Source organism: Miniopterus natalensis, chromosome 10, assembly GCF_054644295.1.
Source record: "Miniopterus natalensis isolate mMinNat1 chromosome 10, mMinNat1.hap1, whole genome shotgun sequence".
Lineage (NCBI taxonomy): Eukaryota > Metazoa > Chordata > Mammalia > Chiroptera > Miniopteridae > Miniopterus > Miniopterus natalensis.
In genome coordinates, this window is record NC_142090.1 from 42,467,285 (window position 1) to 42,480,221 (window position 12,937).

A 12,937-nucleotide genomic window follows, 5' to 3' on the forward strand; every position below is an offset into this window, starting at 1 on the left:
GTTTGTCAGAGATATTGTCCTATAATTTTCTCTCTTTTGATGTCTTTATCTGGTTTTGGAATCAGGATAATGGTGGCCTTGTAAAATGAGCTTGGGAGTCTTCCTTCCTCTTGAATATTTTGGAATAGTATGAAAAGGGTAACTTAATTCTTCTTTGAATGTTTGGTAAAATTTACTTGTGATGCCATCCAGTCCAGGAGTTTTGTTTGTTGAGAGTTTTTTTTTTTATTACTGCTTTGATTTCCTAGGTTGTAATCAGTCTGTCTAGATTTTTTGTTTCTTGATTCAGTTTTGGAAGATTGTATATTTTTAGGATTTTCCATTTCTTTCAGATTGTCCAATTTATTGTCATGTAATTTTTCATATTTTCTTTTTCCCTTTTCTTTTTAAAAGAAACTTGAATGAGGAGAGTAGCAGTGTTTTATATGTTTTTTATAATTGATTTTAGAGAGAGAGGAAGGGAGAAAGAAACACCAGAATGCACCTTGACAGGGAATAGAACCTATAACCTTTTGGTGTATGGGACGTCGCTCCAACCAACTGAGCAACACCCTCCATTGTTCATATTATTTTCCTATAATCCTTTGTCTTTCTATGGTGTCACTTGTCACTTCTCTTCTTTCATCACTTTATATTATTTCCTTCTCTTCCTTTTTTTTCTTGATGCGTCTAGTTAAAGGTCTAATAATCTTATTTATCTTTTCAAAGAAGCAGCTCTTGGTTTCACTGATATTTCATATCTTTTTTAGACTATTATGTTTATTGCCACTCTGATCTTTATTATTTCTTTCCTTCTACTCACTTTGGGCTTTTTGGTGTTGTTCTTGTTTGTTTTTTGCTAGTTTCTTTAGGTGTAAGGTTAGATTGTTTATTTGAGATTTTTTTTTTTTTTTGCCTCACCCAAGGATATTTTTCCAATGCTTTTTAGAGAGAGTGGAAGGGAGAGAGAGAGAGAGAAAAACATTGATGTGAGAGAAACACATCCATTGATTGCATCGCACACATGCCGGGATCAAGCCTACAGCCCCAGCACGTGCCCTAGGCTAGAATAGAACCCGGGACCCTTCAGTATGCAGACTGATGCTCTAACCACTGAGCAAAACTGACCAGGGCATGATTTTTCTTTTTTCTTTTTCTGTAATGCTATGAATTTCCCTCTTAGGACTACTTTTATTGTGTCCCATAGATTGTGGGTTGTTGTGTTTTCATTTTCATTTGTCTCAAGGTATCTTTTCATTTCTTGCTTGATCTCATTGTTAACCCATTCATTGTTTAGTAACGTTATTTAACTTCCATATGTTTGTGTGTTTTTCAGTTTTTTTATTGTAATTGATTTCTCATTTCATAACATTGTGGTCAGAGAAGATGTTTGATATGACTTCAATCTTCTTGAATTTTTGAGGCTTGTTTTATGACCTAACATGGTCTATTTTGGAAAATGTTCCATGTGTACTTGAAAGAATGTATATTCTGCTGCTTTGGGGTGAAATAATCTAAAAGTACCAATTAAATACTTTTTGTTTATTGTGTCATTTAAGGCCACTGCCTCCTTGTTGATTTTCTGTCTGAAAGATCTATCCATTGATGTCAGTGTAGTTAAACTTTCCTACTATGACTATTACTGTTGAGCTCTCTCTTTTTGTCCATCAATATTTGCTTTATATATTTAGGTGCTCCTATGTTGGCGTATCAGTGTTTACAAAGGTTATATTCTCTGTTGGATTGATCCCTTTCTAATTATGTAATGTCTTTCTTTGTTTCTTGTTATAGCCTTTGTTTTAGTCTGTTTTGTGTGATACAAATATTGCCACCCCGGCCTTTTTGTTTGTTTTCATTTTCATGAAATATCTTTTTCCATCTCTTTCAATCTGTGTTGTGTTTTTCTATCAGAAGTGGGTCTCTTGTAGAGAGCATATATATGGGTTTTATTTCATTATCTAATCAACCACCCTGTCTTTCGATTGGAGCATTTAATCCATTTACATTTAAAGTTGTTACTGATAGGTTCACAGTTATTGCCATTTTATTACTCATATTTATGTTCATTTTCTTCCTTAAGGAAGTCCTTTTTATGTTTCTACCTTTTTTTTTAACCCTCACCCAAGGATACTTTTATTGATTTTAAAGAGAGGAAGGGAGAAGGAGAGAGAGGAAAGGAGAGAGAGAGAGAGGAAAAAACCCACACACACACATCAATGTGAGAGAGAAACATTGATAGGTTGCCTCCCATACACACCCCGACCAGGGATTGAACCTGCAACCTAGGCATGTGCCCCGACCGGGAATCAAACCTGCAACCTCTTGATATATGGGATGACACTCCAACCAACTGAGCCACCTAGCTAGGACCTATTAACATTCCTTGTAATACTTGCTTGGTGATGATAAACTCCTTTATTTTTCTGTTTTCTGGAAGCTCTTTATTTCTCTTTTAATTTGAAATGATAGTCTTGCTGGTTAGTAGAGTAGTCTTGGTTGTAGGTCCTTGCTTTTCATCACTTTGAATATTTCATACTAATCCTTCTGGCCTGAAAAGTTTCTGTTGAGAAATCAGCTGACAGTGTTATGGGAGCTCCTTTATAAATAACTGTCTTTTTCTCACTGCTTTTAAGATTCTCTCTTTGCCTTTAACCTTTGCCATTTTAATTATATTGTGGCTTGGTGTGGGCCTCTTTGGGTTCATCTTGTTTAGGAATCTGTGCTTCCTGGACTTGTGTGTCTTTTTTCTTCATCAGTAGGGAAGTTTTCAGTTATTATCTTCAAATAGATTCTCAATTTATTTCTTCTCATTCTGGTACCCTCTATGATACAGATGTTATGTTTGATGTTGTCCCATAGGTTCCTTAAACTATCCCCATTGAAAAAAAAAATTTTTTTTTCCTGCTCTGATTGGGTGTTTTCTGCTACCTTGTCTTCCAAATCGCTGATTTGATCATCTGCTTCATCTAACCTGATTTGATTTCTTCTAATGTATTTTTTTTAAGTAAAGCCATTTTATTATTTTTTTAATATGTTTTTATTGATTTCAGAGAGAGGAAGGGAGAGGGAGAGAGACATAGAAACATCAGTGATGAGAGAAAATCATCAGTCAGCTGCCTCCTGTATGCCCCCTACTGGGGATCGAGCCTAAAACCTGGGCATGACCAGGAATCGAACTATGACCTCCTGATTCATAGGTCGATGCTCAACTGCTGAGCCACACTGTCTGGGCCTTCAGGTGCATACTTCATTTGTGTTATTTTATTCTTCCTTTCTGACTGGTCCTGTTTTATGGATTCTGTGTCCGTTTTATTCTTTTGAGGTTCTAAATTTCTTGAGCATCTTTCTATTTTTTTGTACTCTATGTTTGGTAAATTGTTTGCCTCCATTTCATATAGTTCTTTTTCTGGAAATTTCTTCTGTTCTTTTACTTGGAGCATATTTCTTTGTCTCCCCATTTGGCTGCCTTTCTGTGTTTGTTTCTGTGTATTATGTAGATCTGCTATGTCTCTCTGTCTTGGTAGGGTGGCCTTATGTAATAGATTTCCTATAGGGCCAAGTGGCACAGTGTCCCTGATCACCTGAGCTGGGTGCCCCAGTAGTGTCTCTTGTGTGCATTATGTGAGTTCTTGTATTGTAGTTGAGCCTGGATTGTTGGAATGTCCAGGGGTAGGGTTGAGTCTCAGGCTATCTGTCTATGGCGACTGACCATGACCACAGCATTATGAACTGTTGTGTGGGGACTGACCCCAGGAACAGAATTCATCCCAGCAGGGTCTGGTGCCTGTCGAGAACTCCCTTTGGGCATGCCTCTTGTGGAGCTAATGAGGTCATGCTCTGTTGTGGTCTGAATCGAGCCATTGGTTATGCTGGTTCTTTGGCTTCTTGGGAGGAACTCCAGTATAGGTCAGTGTCAGAAGCTGCACATGGGATGGGCTGAGCTGCACCTGGGTGCACATTGGATGGGCTGAGCTGTGTACCAAGGCCTGCTGCCACCATTACCAGCCCTGGGGCATGTCAGCAAAAGGCCCAAGGCACCTGGCAACGTGCTGCTTGATAGGCTTAGCCCCTGAAAGAGCCATAGGAGTTATATTAGGTAGGTTCTCAGGGAGGTACCAGGTAAGAGCTAGTGGTATTCCCAAGGTTACTACAGATTGAAACTCTGCACCAGTGCCAGATCTGAGGCCACTCAGCAAAAGTCACTGGGTACACTGAGGCCAGCCACCATCTGCTAGACCTTTGGTTAGCATCCTACTTATAATAACCATTGCTATGTTTTAAAATCAGTTCACCTCATTCTCTTGCATTTGAGTCAGTTCTTTTCTAGACCATTGCCAGTTTCTCTATGTCATTCTCAGAGTATGGAAACACTTATTTTTAAAAAATGATTCAGTATTATGTAGCCAGTGATCTCATTGACTAGTTAATATTAGGTGAGTTCTAATTTTGTTATAATTCTTCTTTCCTATTAATATTTCACATTCTTTTAATACATTCTTTAAAGAGCAATTATAAACACTTATAAATTATAAATAGTATTTCGTGGAGTATCAACTCGCATCATCTGTTGACCCAAATTGAAGCCTTTCCAAACCTCATCAACTGGGAGGAAAAATTGCATACAATGCATATTGTTACATAACCAGTTCCACAGTCAGAATTCTATTGGACAGATCAGATTAAATAGTACCATAGCAGAAATATCTTTGCCAAGAATTTGTTTGAGAAAGGCAGCATTTACTGCCATTACAAAGTGTAAAATGCTATTTCAGGATCCATCATTCATTTATTCACTAACCAGGTAAAACATATTAGTGCATGTAGAGTTGTAAATCTCGGAGAGGCCTTAGATGTCAGTGAGTGCATAAGGCACTCACATGAATTATCCAAGACAGATGGTTGTCTGTTTTATTCTTAATACTCTTTAGGTGCCCTGGCTGGGTAGCTCAGTTGGTTAGAGAGTTTTCCCAATATGCCAAGGTTGTGGGTTTGATCTCCAGTCAGGGCACATACAAGAAACAACCAACGCCTGCATAAATAAGTGGGACAACAAATTGATGTGTTTTTTTCTCTCTCTCTCTCCCTCTCTCTTTCAAATCAGTCAATAAATAAAATATTCCCCAAAAACATTTTTTGGTAAATGTATTCTACGATTTCTTCAGTAATCTTGCTAGCATCTTAAAACAACCTTTAGAATATAATTTTAGCATTGTTTTATTCCTTTTAACTCTTAGCAAAAATAAACAATGCTTTTTCTGCACCGTAAGGGGAAAAAATGCTTAGGATTGATAGGCAGAGGGGGAACAAGTCAAATAGTCCCTTTTAGTGCATTAGCTGTCTTTTTCTTTTGCAGGTCATTACCCAGCTCAGGAAAGCCTGATGTTCCTTGTTCTTTGTATATGAAGGAGCTTCAAGGTTTTATTGCCAGAGTTATGAGTGACTACTTTAAACACTTTGAATGCTTGGATTTTGTCTTTGACAACACTGAAGCTATTGCCCAAAGAGCAATTGAACTTTTTATCCGCAACGCCAGTCTCATAAGACCTCTTGGTGAAGGTGGGAAAATGCGACTTGCTGCTGATTTTGCACAGGTAAATTGGTGCATAGCTACAAAAGAGAAAATGTTTCAGTCTCAGTATTATCTGTTAAATAAAAGACTAAATATGTATTCTTCAGTGTTTTAGAGAGATGAAGTATGAAGAAAAATAGATTTATTTAAACCTAACTGGTAAAAAAAAAAAAAAAAGGTTTAAAGGTGCTTTCATAACAGAGAATTCATAACAGCTATTTCTTTCTTTGAATTTAACAAAAGAATCATCACTCATCTTTGATATTTCACGGTTAAGGCAAAGTCACTCATTCCACAGTAAAGCAACATTTCCCACTTTATGTAATGTGGGGCTTTCTCACTATTTTACTTTCCCACACATGCAGGGCAGTATTGATAAGAGTAATTGCTAGAAAATAATGTAGACAATGAAATTTATCCTTCAAACACTATAAAAGGGCCATCTGTATCATGTAAAGGGAAGGAACTCCAGCACATCTGTAACCCTCTAGTGGCCAGCTCAGCATTCCTAGACAGTGTTCCAAGTCCTTTAGATGCACAGGCCAGGTAGATAAGAGTCTGAGTATTTGGGCCCTTGTATTAAATAGAGTACCTTTCTTGTATGTGGCCAGCTTGAAATCGTCCAAGCTGTGTGATGTGGATGAGGTAAAATGACATTAAAATAACAGAACCATAATCAGCTTTTATAGAAAGGGTGATTTCTTTGTCATTTAAGACACGGTTTTTAAGCCTTTTAATAGTGTCAGAGGCAAAGAGAAACATCTCAAACATACACTTCTATTAAAAGATTCAGAAACAGATAATTCACATTTATGTAGCATGTCAAAGGTGAAATCATTTTTTTTTTTTTAACCCACACCTGAGGATATTTTTTCCATTGCTTTTCAAAGAGAATGGAAAGTGGGGGGAGAGGGAGAGAGAGAGAAAGAAAGAAACATCGATGTAAAAGAGACACATCGATTGGTTGCCTCTTGCACTTGCTCAGACTCAGGCCAGAGCCTGCAACCTTGCCCTTTGGCGGGAATCAAACCCAGGAAACTTTAGTCCACCAGCTGACACTCTAATCACTAAGCCAAACCAGCTAGGGCAAAGGTGAGATAATTTTTAAGCCTTTCAAAGCTGTTAGCTTTACAAGTCTAAATAGTTATTCAAATGGGTTATTCATAGTAGTCTCCCAGAAGCCCCCTGCTTTTAAAGATAGACAAATTTTAATGCCCCTATTTATTCCTGAATCTATGTGCAAGTCTTAGTTTATTCTTCCTGCACAGAGAAAAGGATGTGGCAGGCTGCTTGTACCAGCGTAGTGGTTGTCCGATGCTCCCTCATACCTGATGGAGCTGCAAAAAGGAACCAAGTACATAACCTAATGTTTCAAGAGCTGGGCTCTTTGCATATCAGTTAGTCTAGAAATAAGTCATTTTAATCCCCAAATGATACACCTGAGACCAGTAGACCATAGTAAAGAGCCTTCCTTTGAGAACTATGCATTTGATAGCCTTAGTATGAAAATAAAAATTAACTGTTACCATTAATGTGGCTCCTTTTACCTTTCCCATTTTTATCAGCTTCATTCTCAGGCATCTATACATTTTGCCTTGTTATTACAGGTAAACTTCAGCTTAAAGAGAATTACATATAAATAGTGTCTTACTTGTCCCTTACTGGGTTTACAGACTGTTACTGAAATGAAGACACAATGAAGTACCAAGACTTGCTCTTACTTATTAAAAACGTTGGGAGCTGTACTCAAATGAGTATCTGTTCTTCTTTTCCCCTTTCTTTCTTAATTTTGTTTCTTCTTTTCCTATCCTCTTCTCTCCCCTGGGCTCCCTCCCTCACCCATTTATTTGCATTCTGCTCCAGCTGGTTCTTGAGTCACTTTCCTGGAGGCAGCACTTCAAGTCCAATTAGAGTGGCAGCAGAGCAGGAGATAGCCTGAGAGAGAGTGCTGTAGGAAGAAGGCTTTTTGTTGTTGCTTTTCATTTTAATATGTTCCCTCTGAGTCTTGAAAGATGGAAAGCACTGTCTTTTAACCCTCTGTACAGCAGCAAGCACCTGCTTAAAATGCATAGCTCTCACCTTCCTAAAACTGAATTTTATTTGGCATTCCTTTTTTTTAAAGACATGTTGCCCAATAAACCAGACCTTTTCCCAGGTCCCTTCCTTTTATGTAAATGAAACTCTTATATGCTCCAAGGCATCCTGTGTTTTTCATTTCTTAAATATATAGAGAAAAGGCATTTACAACACAGCATTTCCTCAGTGTAAACAGTATGTTTTCCAGTCCTGCAGTGACATTGGTTGCCACAATCTGTGTGGTGCTGATTTTTTTGTTCACTCCTGTACAGTGTGCTTCAGTTTTAGAACATCCCTCCATTTACCTTGGGAATGGCTTCCTGGTCCTGTGGGTAGTGGGCACAGGAAAGACAGATGAAAGTACTATCATACTCACATTTGTGACCAGTAATTTTGGCATTAAAAATTACAGTGAATTTGGAGTTTTTGTTTGATTCGATTTGGTGTCTTGCCATAACTGCAATTATGTGGTGTTGTACCTCAGCTTTCAGAATCATACTTGAGTGGAATTATTTGTCTAGGGTCAGTGAAAACACTTAAATAGTATCATCCTGACATTTATATTCATGACAGGCATCAACTAGGGACTAGAAAGCCTTAGACTGCCTCATTATTGAAAGTTCTAGCAATTTATATTCAAAATTAAACAAAGCCATTAAGGCCACTGGAATCAGGAATACACAGATCCTTTGTGGGTTTGAAAGGAGTTCTTGTGTGAAAAGTGCCTACTATTTAGGCATAAATAACAGAAAAAGAAATTGCTCAAGAAGAGACCACTGGAGTATGTTTGGGAATACTGATTATTCGGCATAAAGTAGAGTTGCAAAGACAGATAATGAAATATTTTAAAGATTTCTGTAGGAACGCTAACTTCCCCCCACTGGTACCATTGCACCCATGAAAGAGAAAGTGGCTGCAGGGTGCCATCTGGAGGGTTCATGTGAGGAAGTACCCAATACAGTCCCCTTAGGAATCAGGTCACAACACAAGGTGGTTTCCTACAGGTAATTAATTCCTTACTGTGACCACATGGTCTCTGTGTCTACGCTCATCACACAGCAGTTCCAAAGCATTAACTTGTGCAAGGCCACGGGGCTCTGCTGATTCTGAATCTCTGAGGGACTTGTCCACGTTGTCCTTTGAAGCACATATTCCCTCTGCTTCTCAGTCATGTGCCTTGAGGGAATGGATGACTACTGATGTTAGCATTAAATTATTTACTCAGTGGCACTTCTAGCAGTTTCTATTTCTAGGTCTTCTGGTGTCCCTGAAGTATAATTTATATCTGTATTTCACTTTTTGCCTAGAAATTCAAACTTAGAAAAGAAAACAAAATAATCAAGATTCTAATTTCTCTTCTAATTCGTATTGCTTTTTCTCATGAACAGTGTCAGGGCAGGAGTGTCCTAGGAGCATCCAGAGATGCCCTGTGGTTAACCAAATGTCTGTGGTGGGGAAGGAGCAGCTATGTAATTAGTTCACTGTGCCTGCAGCTGACTGCTCATTCCCTCCAAACAGGAGAGCTGAAAAGAGGCAGTTGCACATGCCATTTTTGTGTCCACAGCTACTCGCAGGGTCACCTCCTCTAAAAGTAACACTCCTGCCCTTTAGAAACATGCCCTTTATTATTTAATGGACTTCTGGCAGAAGAAAATGGTTTTCAGTACCCTAGAGGTCCTTTATGAGTGAGAAATTAATTTTAAGCACTTAACATTTTGAAATTGTCCAATGCCATAGAGATCTCCTGCATAATCACACAGCCATTCAAGGTCATATTCTTTTATATTGTAATATTTTCCCCATCCACTTATTTGTTTTCATGAAAAATATTTCACGTAATTTCAGTGTATAAAAAACCATACATACATACACACAGAGTTAGGTATATGATTAGAATTACCAACTCAGATATATGATAATCACATTTTTACTTTGTGCTCATTGTAATAAAGTAAATGACACGTTCTGAAGAAAACCAGAAGCTCTCAGAGTGAATAAACTAAACAGGCCCTGGCGAACAGCCCATCACCCACTGTCTTTTGAGTTGAGCTCCGGCTGAAAGCTGCTCTGTTTTGCATTGTTGGCAAGAATATTTTTATTTATTCTTCTCTATTTTAGCAAGTTTTTCAAAACTGTGTTTTCCTCTAGGACGTATAGTATATGCTCTGTGTCTATGTTAAGAAAGAAATTCACATGTCCAGAAGTTACCCTCAAGACCGTCTCAAGGACACTGCCCTCCAGTTCTCCCTGACACTCAGTTCATACATTTGATAGCACACATCATTTTGCTGAATAATCATCATTCTGTGTGTGCATGTGTATATATGTATACACACACACCTTTCTTAAGGTTTTTGAGTAATAATTATATCAATTAGATAAATATATATCCTCTTCTCACTAAATTTAAGAGAGCTCCTTGAAGGCAAGACAGTCTAATTCATTTTCTCATCCCCTTGTCTAGCTCGGTGCCTGCAATGGATAGGGAGTCAAAAATTTTTCTTAAAAGAGTGATTGTTTAGGTCTCCATAGTCTTCAGTGACAAGGAGATTTGAACAGTGTTTCAGAAGGATGGCAGCAGGACGGAAGCCCTCCCTTTCCTTTTGTTTGTTTTTCTTGAAGAAAAATGCTGCATTACCAGGGAACAGCCTTTTTGCCAACTATTTTCTAAACCATCCTTTACTAAGATCCTTGTTATAGCAGGAGTAGAGAGACAGTATCATCTGTGTGCCACATATGTAAAAACAGGTAGCCTAAAACTCCAATTAATGACAAGTAAAATTTCCAATCAAAGGAGGAGAATACAGAAGAGAAACCAGTCGTTGCTAAATTATTGAGTATTCAGAATGCAAATTAATTTATTAATCATTTAAATGGGAAGGTTTTTTAATGCTGATAATAATTGCCAACATTGCTTTCTGGAATTACCTACTTGCATAATTTTTTGAAGTAGATATTATCTCTGTTGACAGATGAGAAACCTGGGACTTAAAGAGGTTAAGTTCAGGGCCACACACTAGTCATTGTCGATTGGAATTCTTACACAGATGTGCTGCCTCCAGAGTCAGTGCTTTTAATCACTTGGGCCAGCCTGGTAAAAATTTTCATTGTTTATATTTAAGATGCAAAGGTTTGTTATGCCTACTTAAAGTATAGGCACACAATCAGTCTTGAAACCTTCCTTTTGCTGACTTTTTTAATGAAGAAAAGGTCTAAATATAGACCTTTTCTCCTCTTATATAACAAAAAATGTTTTTCTATTTTCTTGAAGGAATTGTCTCATTTTATGCTCCTTTACTATATAAGTGAAAACGTTATCTAAGTTCTTATCTTTTAATAAATTTCATTGACTTTTAAAACTTACCTCATAGTCAAGATAAAATTTAAGTTTACTGCAAGCTACAACTTTCTATGATCCAGGTGTATCCTCAGTTCACCTTGTGATTCTGACATTAAAAGCTATGAGTATTATAATATTTCAGATGGAGTTGGCTGTGGGTCCATTCTGCAGAAGAGTCTCTGATTTAGGAAAGTCCTATCGAATGCTGAGGTCATTCAGGTGAGACATAATCATATTATTGGTGTTAACATATCCATATCCTATTAGTAGATATATCCTTTTCTCCTATTCATGTTGAACTATATGAAATTGCCAATATTTAACCATTTTGTGACCTACAACAATGGCAGTTTCATATGGTCATCTCAAAAGTTATGCAAACCAGAAACCTGTATCGAATTATATGCAGTGACTAATGAGTGTATGTGTGTGTTATTTCTGAGTTATAGTTCATAGGCTTGAGCTTGTAAATTTTATTATACTCTTTCCAGGGGAATTTTTTAATTCCATTTTTACAGAAATATATTGAATAGTAATACCAGGCAGTTAATAATTATATAGACATCTTTTTCTGAAATTTTTATTTGTACATTTATCATTTTTAATCCAGTATGCTTCTAAATAGGTCATAGATTACATTCCATAACAAAACTATTGAATAGAGTATTAAAAGAACTGTTTAGTGATGAAATGTAGTGAGCAACTGTAGGTATAGTAGATAATTTAGGCTAAAGATGACTAGTGCAGTTCAGCATAAAATTTGAATTGAGCTTCCTGAAAACCAGTTCAAAAAGAAAAACAACAAGTTAGTTAATTCATACTCATGATGTCAGAATATACCAATTTAATGGGAAAATCCTTTTCAGTACTGAATGCTTAGGTCTTTTACCAACTCACATTTTAAGGAACATTGAATTACTTAATGACTAGTGTCTTCAATAGAAGATTATAAAAGATAAGATGTTCACGTGGCTATTTTTTCAATAAGCCACGACTTCCCAAACTTTTTCACATCATGGCACACAGAGAAAATGTATACATTCAAAAAGATGACCATCCCTGAGGGCTGAGGGGATCAACATATTAATCACCATTTGTGACCACAGTATACCAGATGGGAGGCTTTCATATAAACTATCCATAATGTCCAAGAACATACAGACTGGGGACAAAGGAGGTTTACAGTGGTGAGTATGCAAAACACAAAATCTATGCTTGTATTATTATTTATTCATTATTGTATTATTTTCCATATGAATAACTGTAAACCTACTTTTGCCCCATCCTGTGTAATAGTGTTTGAATGTATTTCCATGAAGATAAGGTAAGAGAGTCCAGTCATAAAGAAAAAAAATTTTTTTAATAAAATAAATAATAAAAAAGAGAGTCCAGTCGTGTGGTTTTCTAAAAAAAAGACTCAGTACTGGAAACTAGACTAATCAATAAGCAGTATGTCCTTTAATCACTTTTCTCACTTATTTCATCCATGCTTTTGGTAGTAGAAAATTAAGGTATAATGTCACTTGAAATATAAGAATCCAAGGTTGTTGATTGAAAAGGGAGTCCTGTGCTTTGTAGTTGGCAAAGATTTTTTTTAATGCCAACACAAGAGCCTGAATTATTTTTCTCAAATGTCCATCTGGGCAGAGGCGGCTTTTAAAAAAATTCAAAGTGGAATCACATGTGGGGATTTCAAAAAACTTAAAGTGGGACACTACTAAACATGGAGAAGCGGAAAGAATAGAGGTTCTAAGGTTAGTGATCCACCAGTCATCTGTCTGTACCATAAAACTAACTTTAATAAAACTCCTATAAAATCTTGCCCTGGCCAGTGTGGCTCATTTGGTTGCAGTGTCATCTCATGCACCAGAAGGTTGCGGGTTCGATTCCTGGTCAGGGCACATACCCAGGTTGTGGGTTTGATCCCGTCAGGGTGTGTGCGGGAGGCAACTGATGGATGTTTCTCTCTCTTC

General features: G+C 37.2%; 1 protein-coding gene across 1 annotated transcript in view; it reads left to right on the forward strand.

Moving 5' to 3' along the window:
• Positions 1–12,937, forward strand: part of COG5 (component of oligomeric golgi complex 5) — a 324,959-nt gene that overhangs the window by 293,055 nt on the left and 18,967 nt on the right. The window contains exons 18-19 of the mRNA XM_087821091.1: positions 5,333–5,570; positions 11,107–11,183. Coding sequence (XP_087677217.1) covers positions 5,333–5,570; positions 11,107–11,183 — 315 coding nt within the window. The remainder of the gene's footprint in view (positions 1–5,332; positions 5,571–11,106; positions 11,184–12,937) is intronic.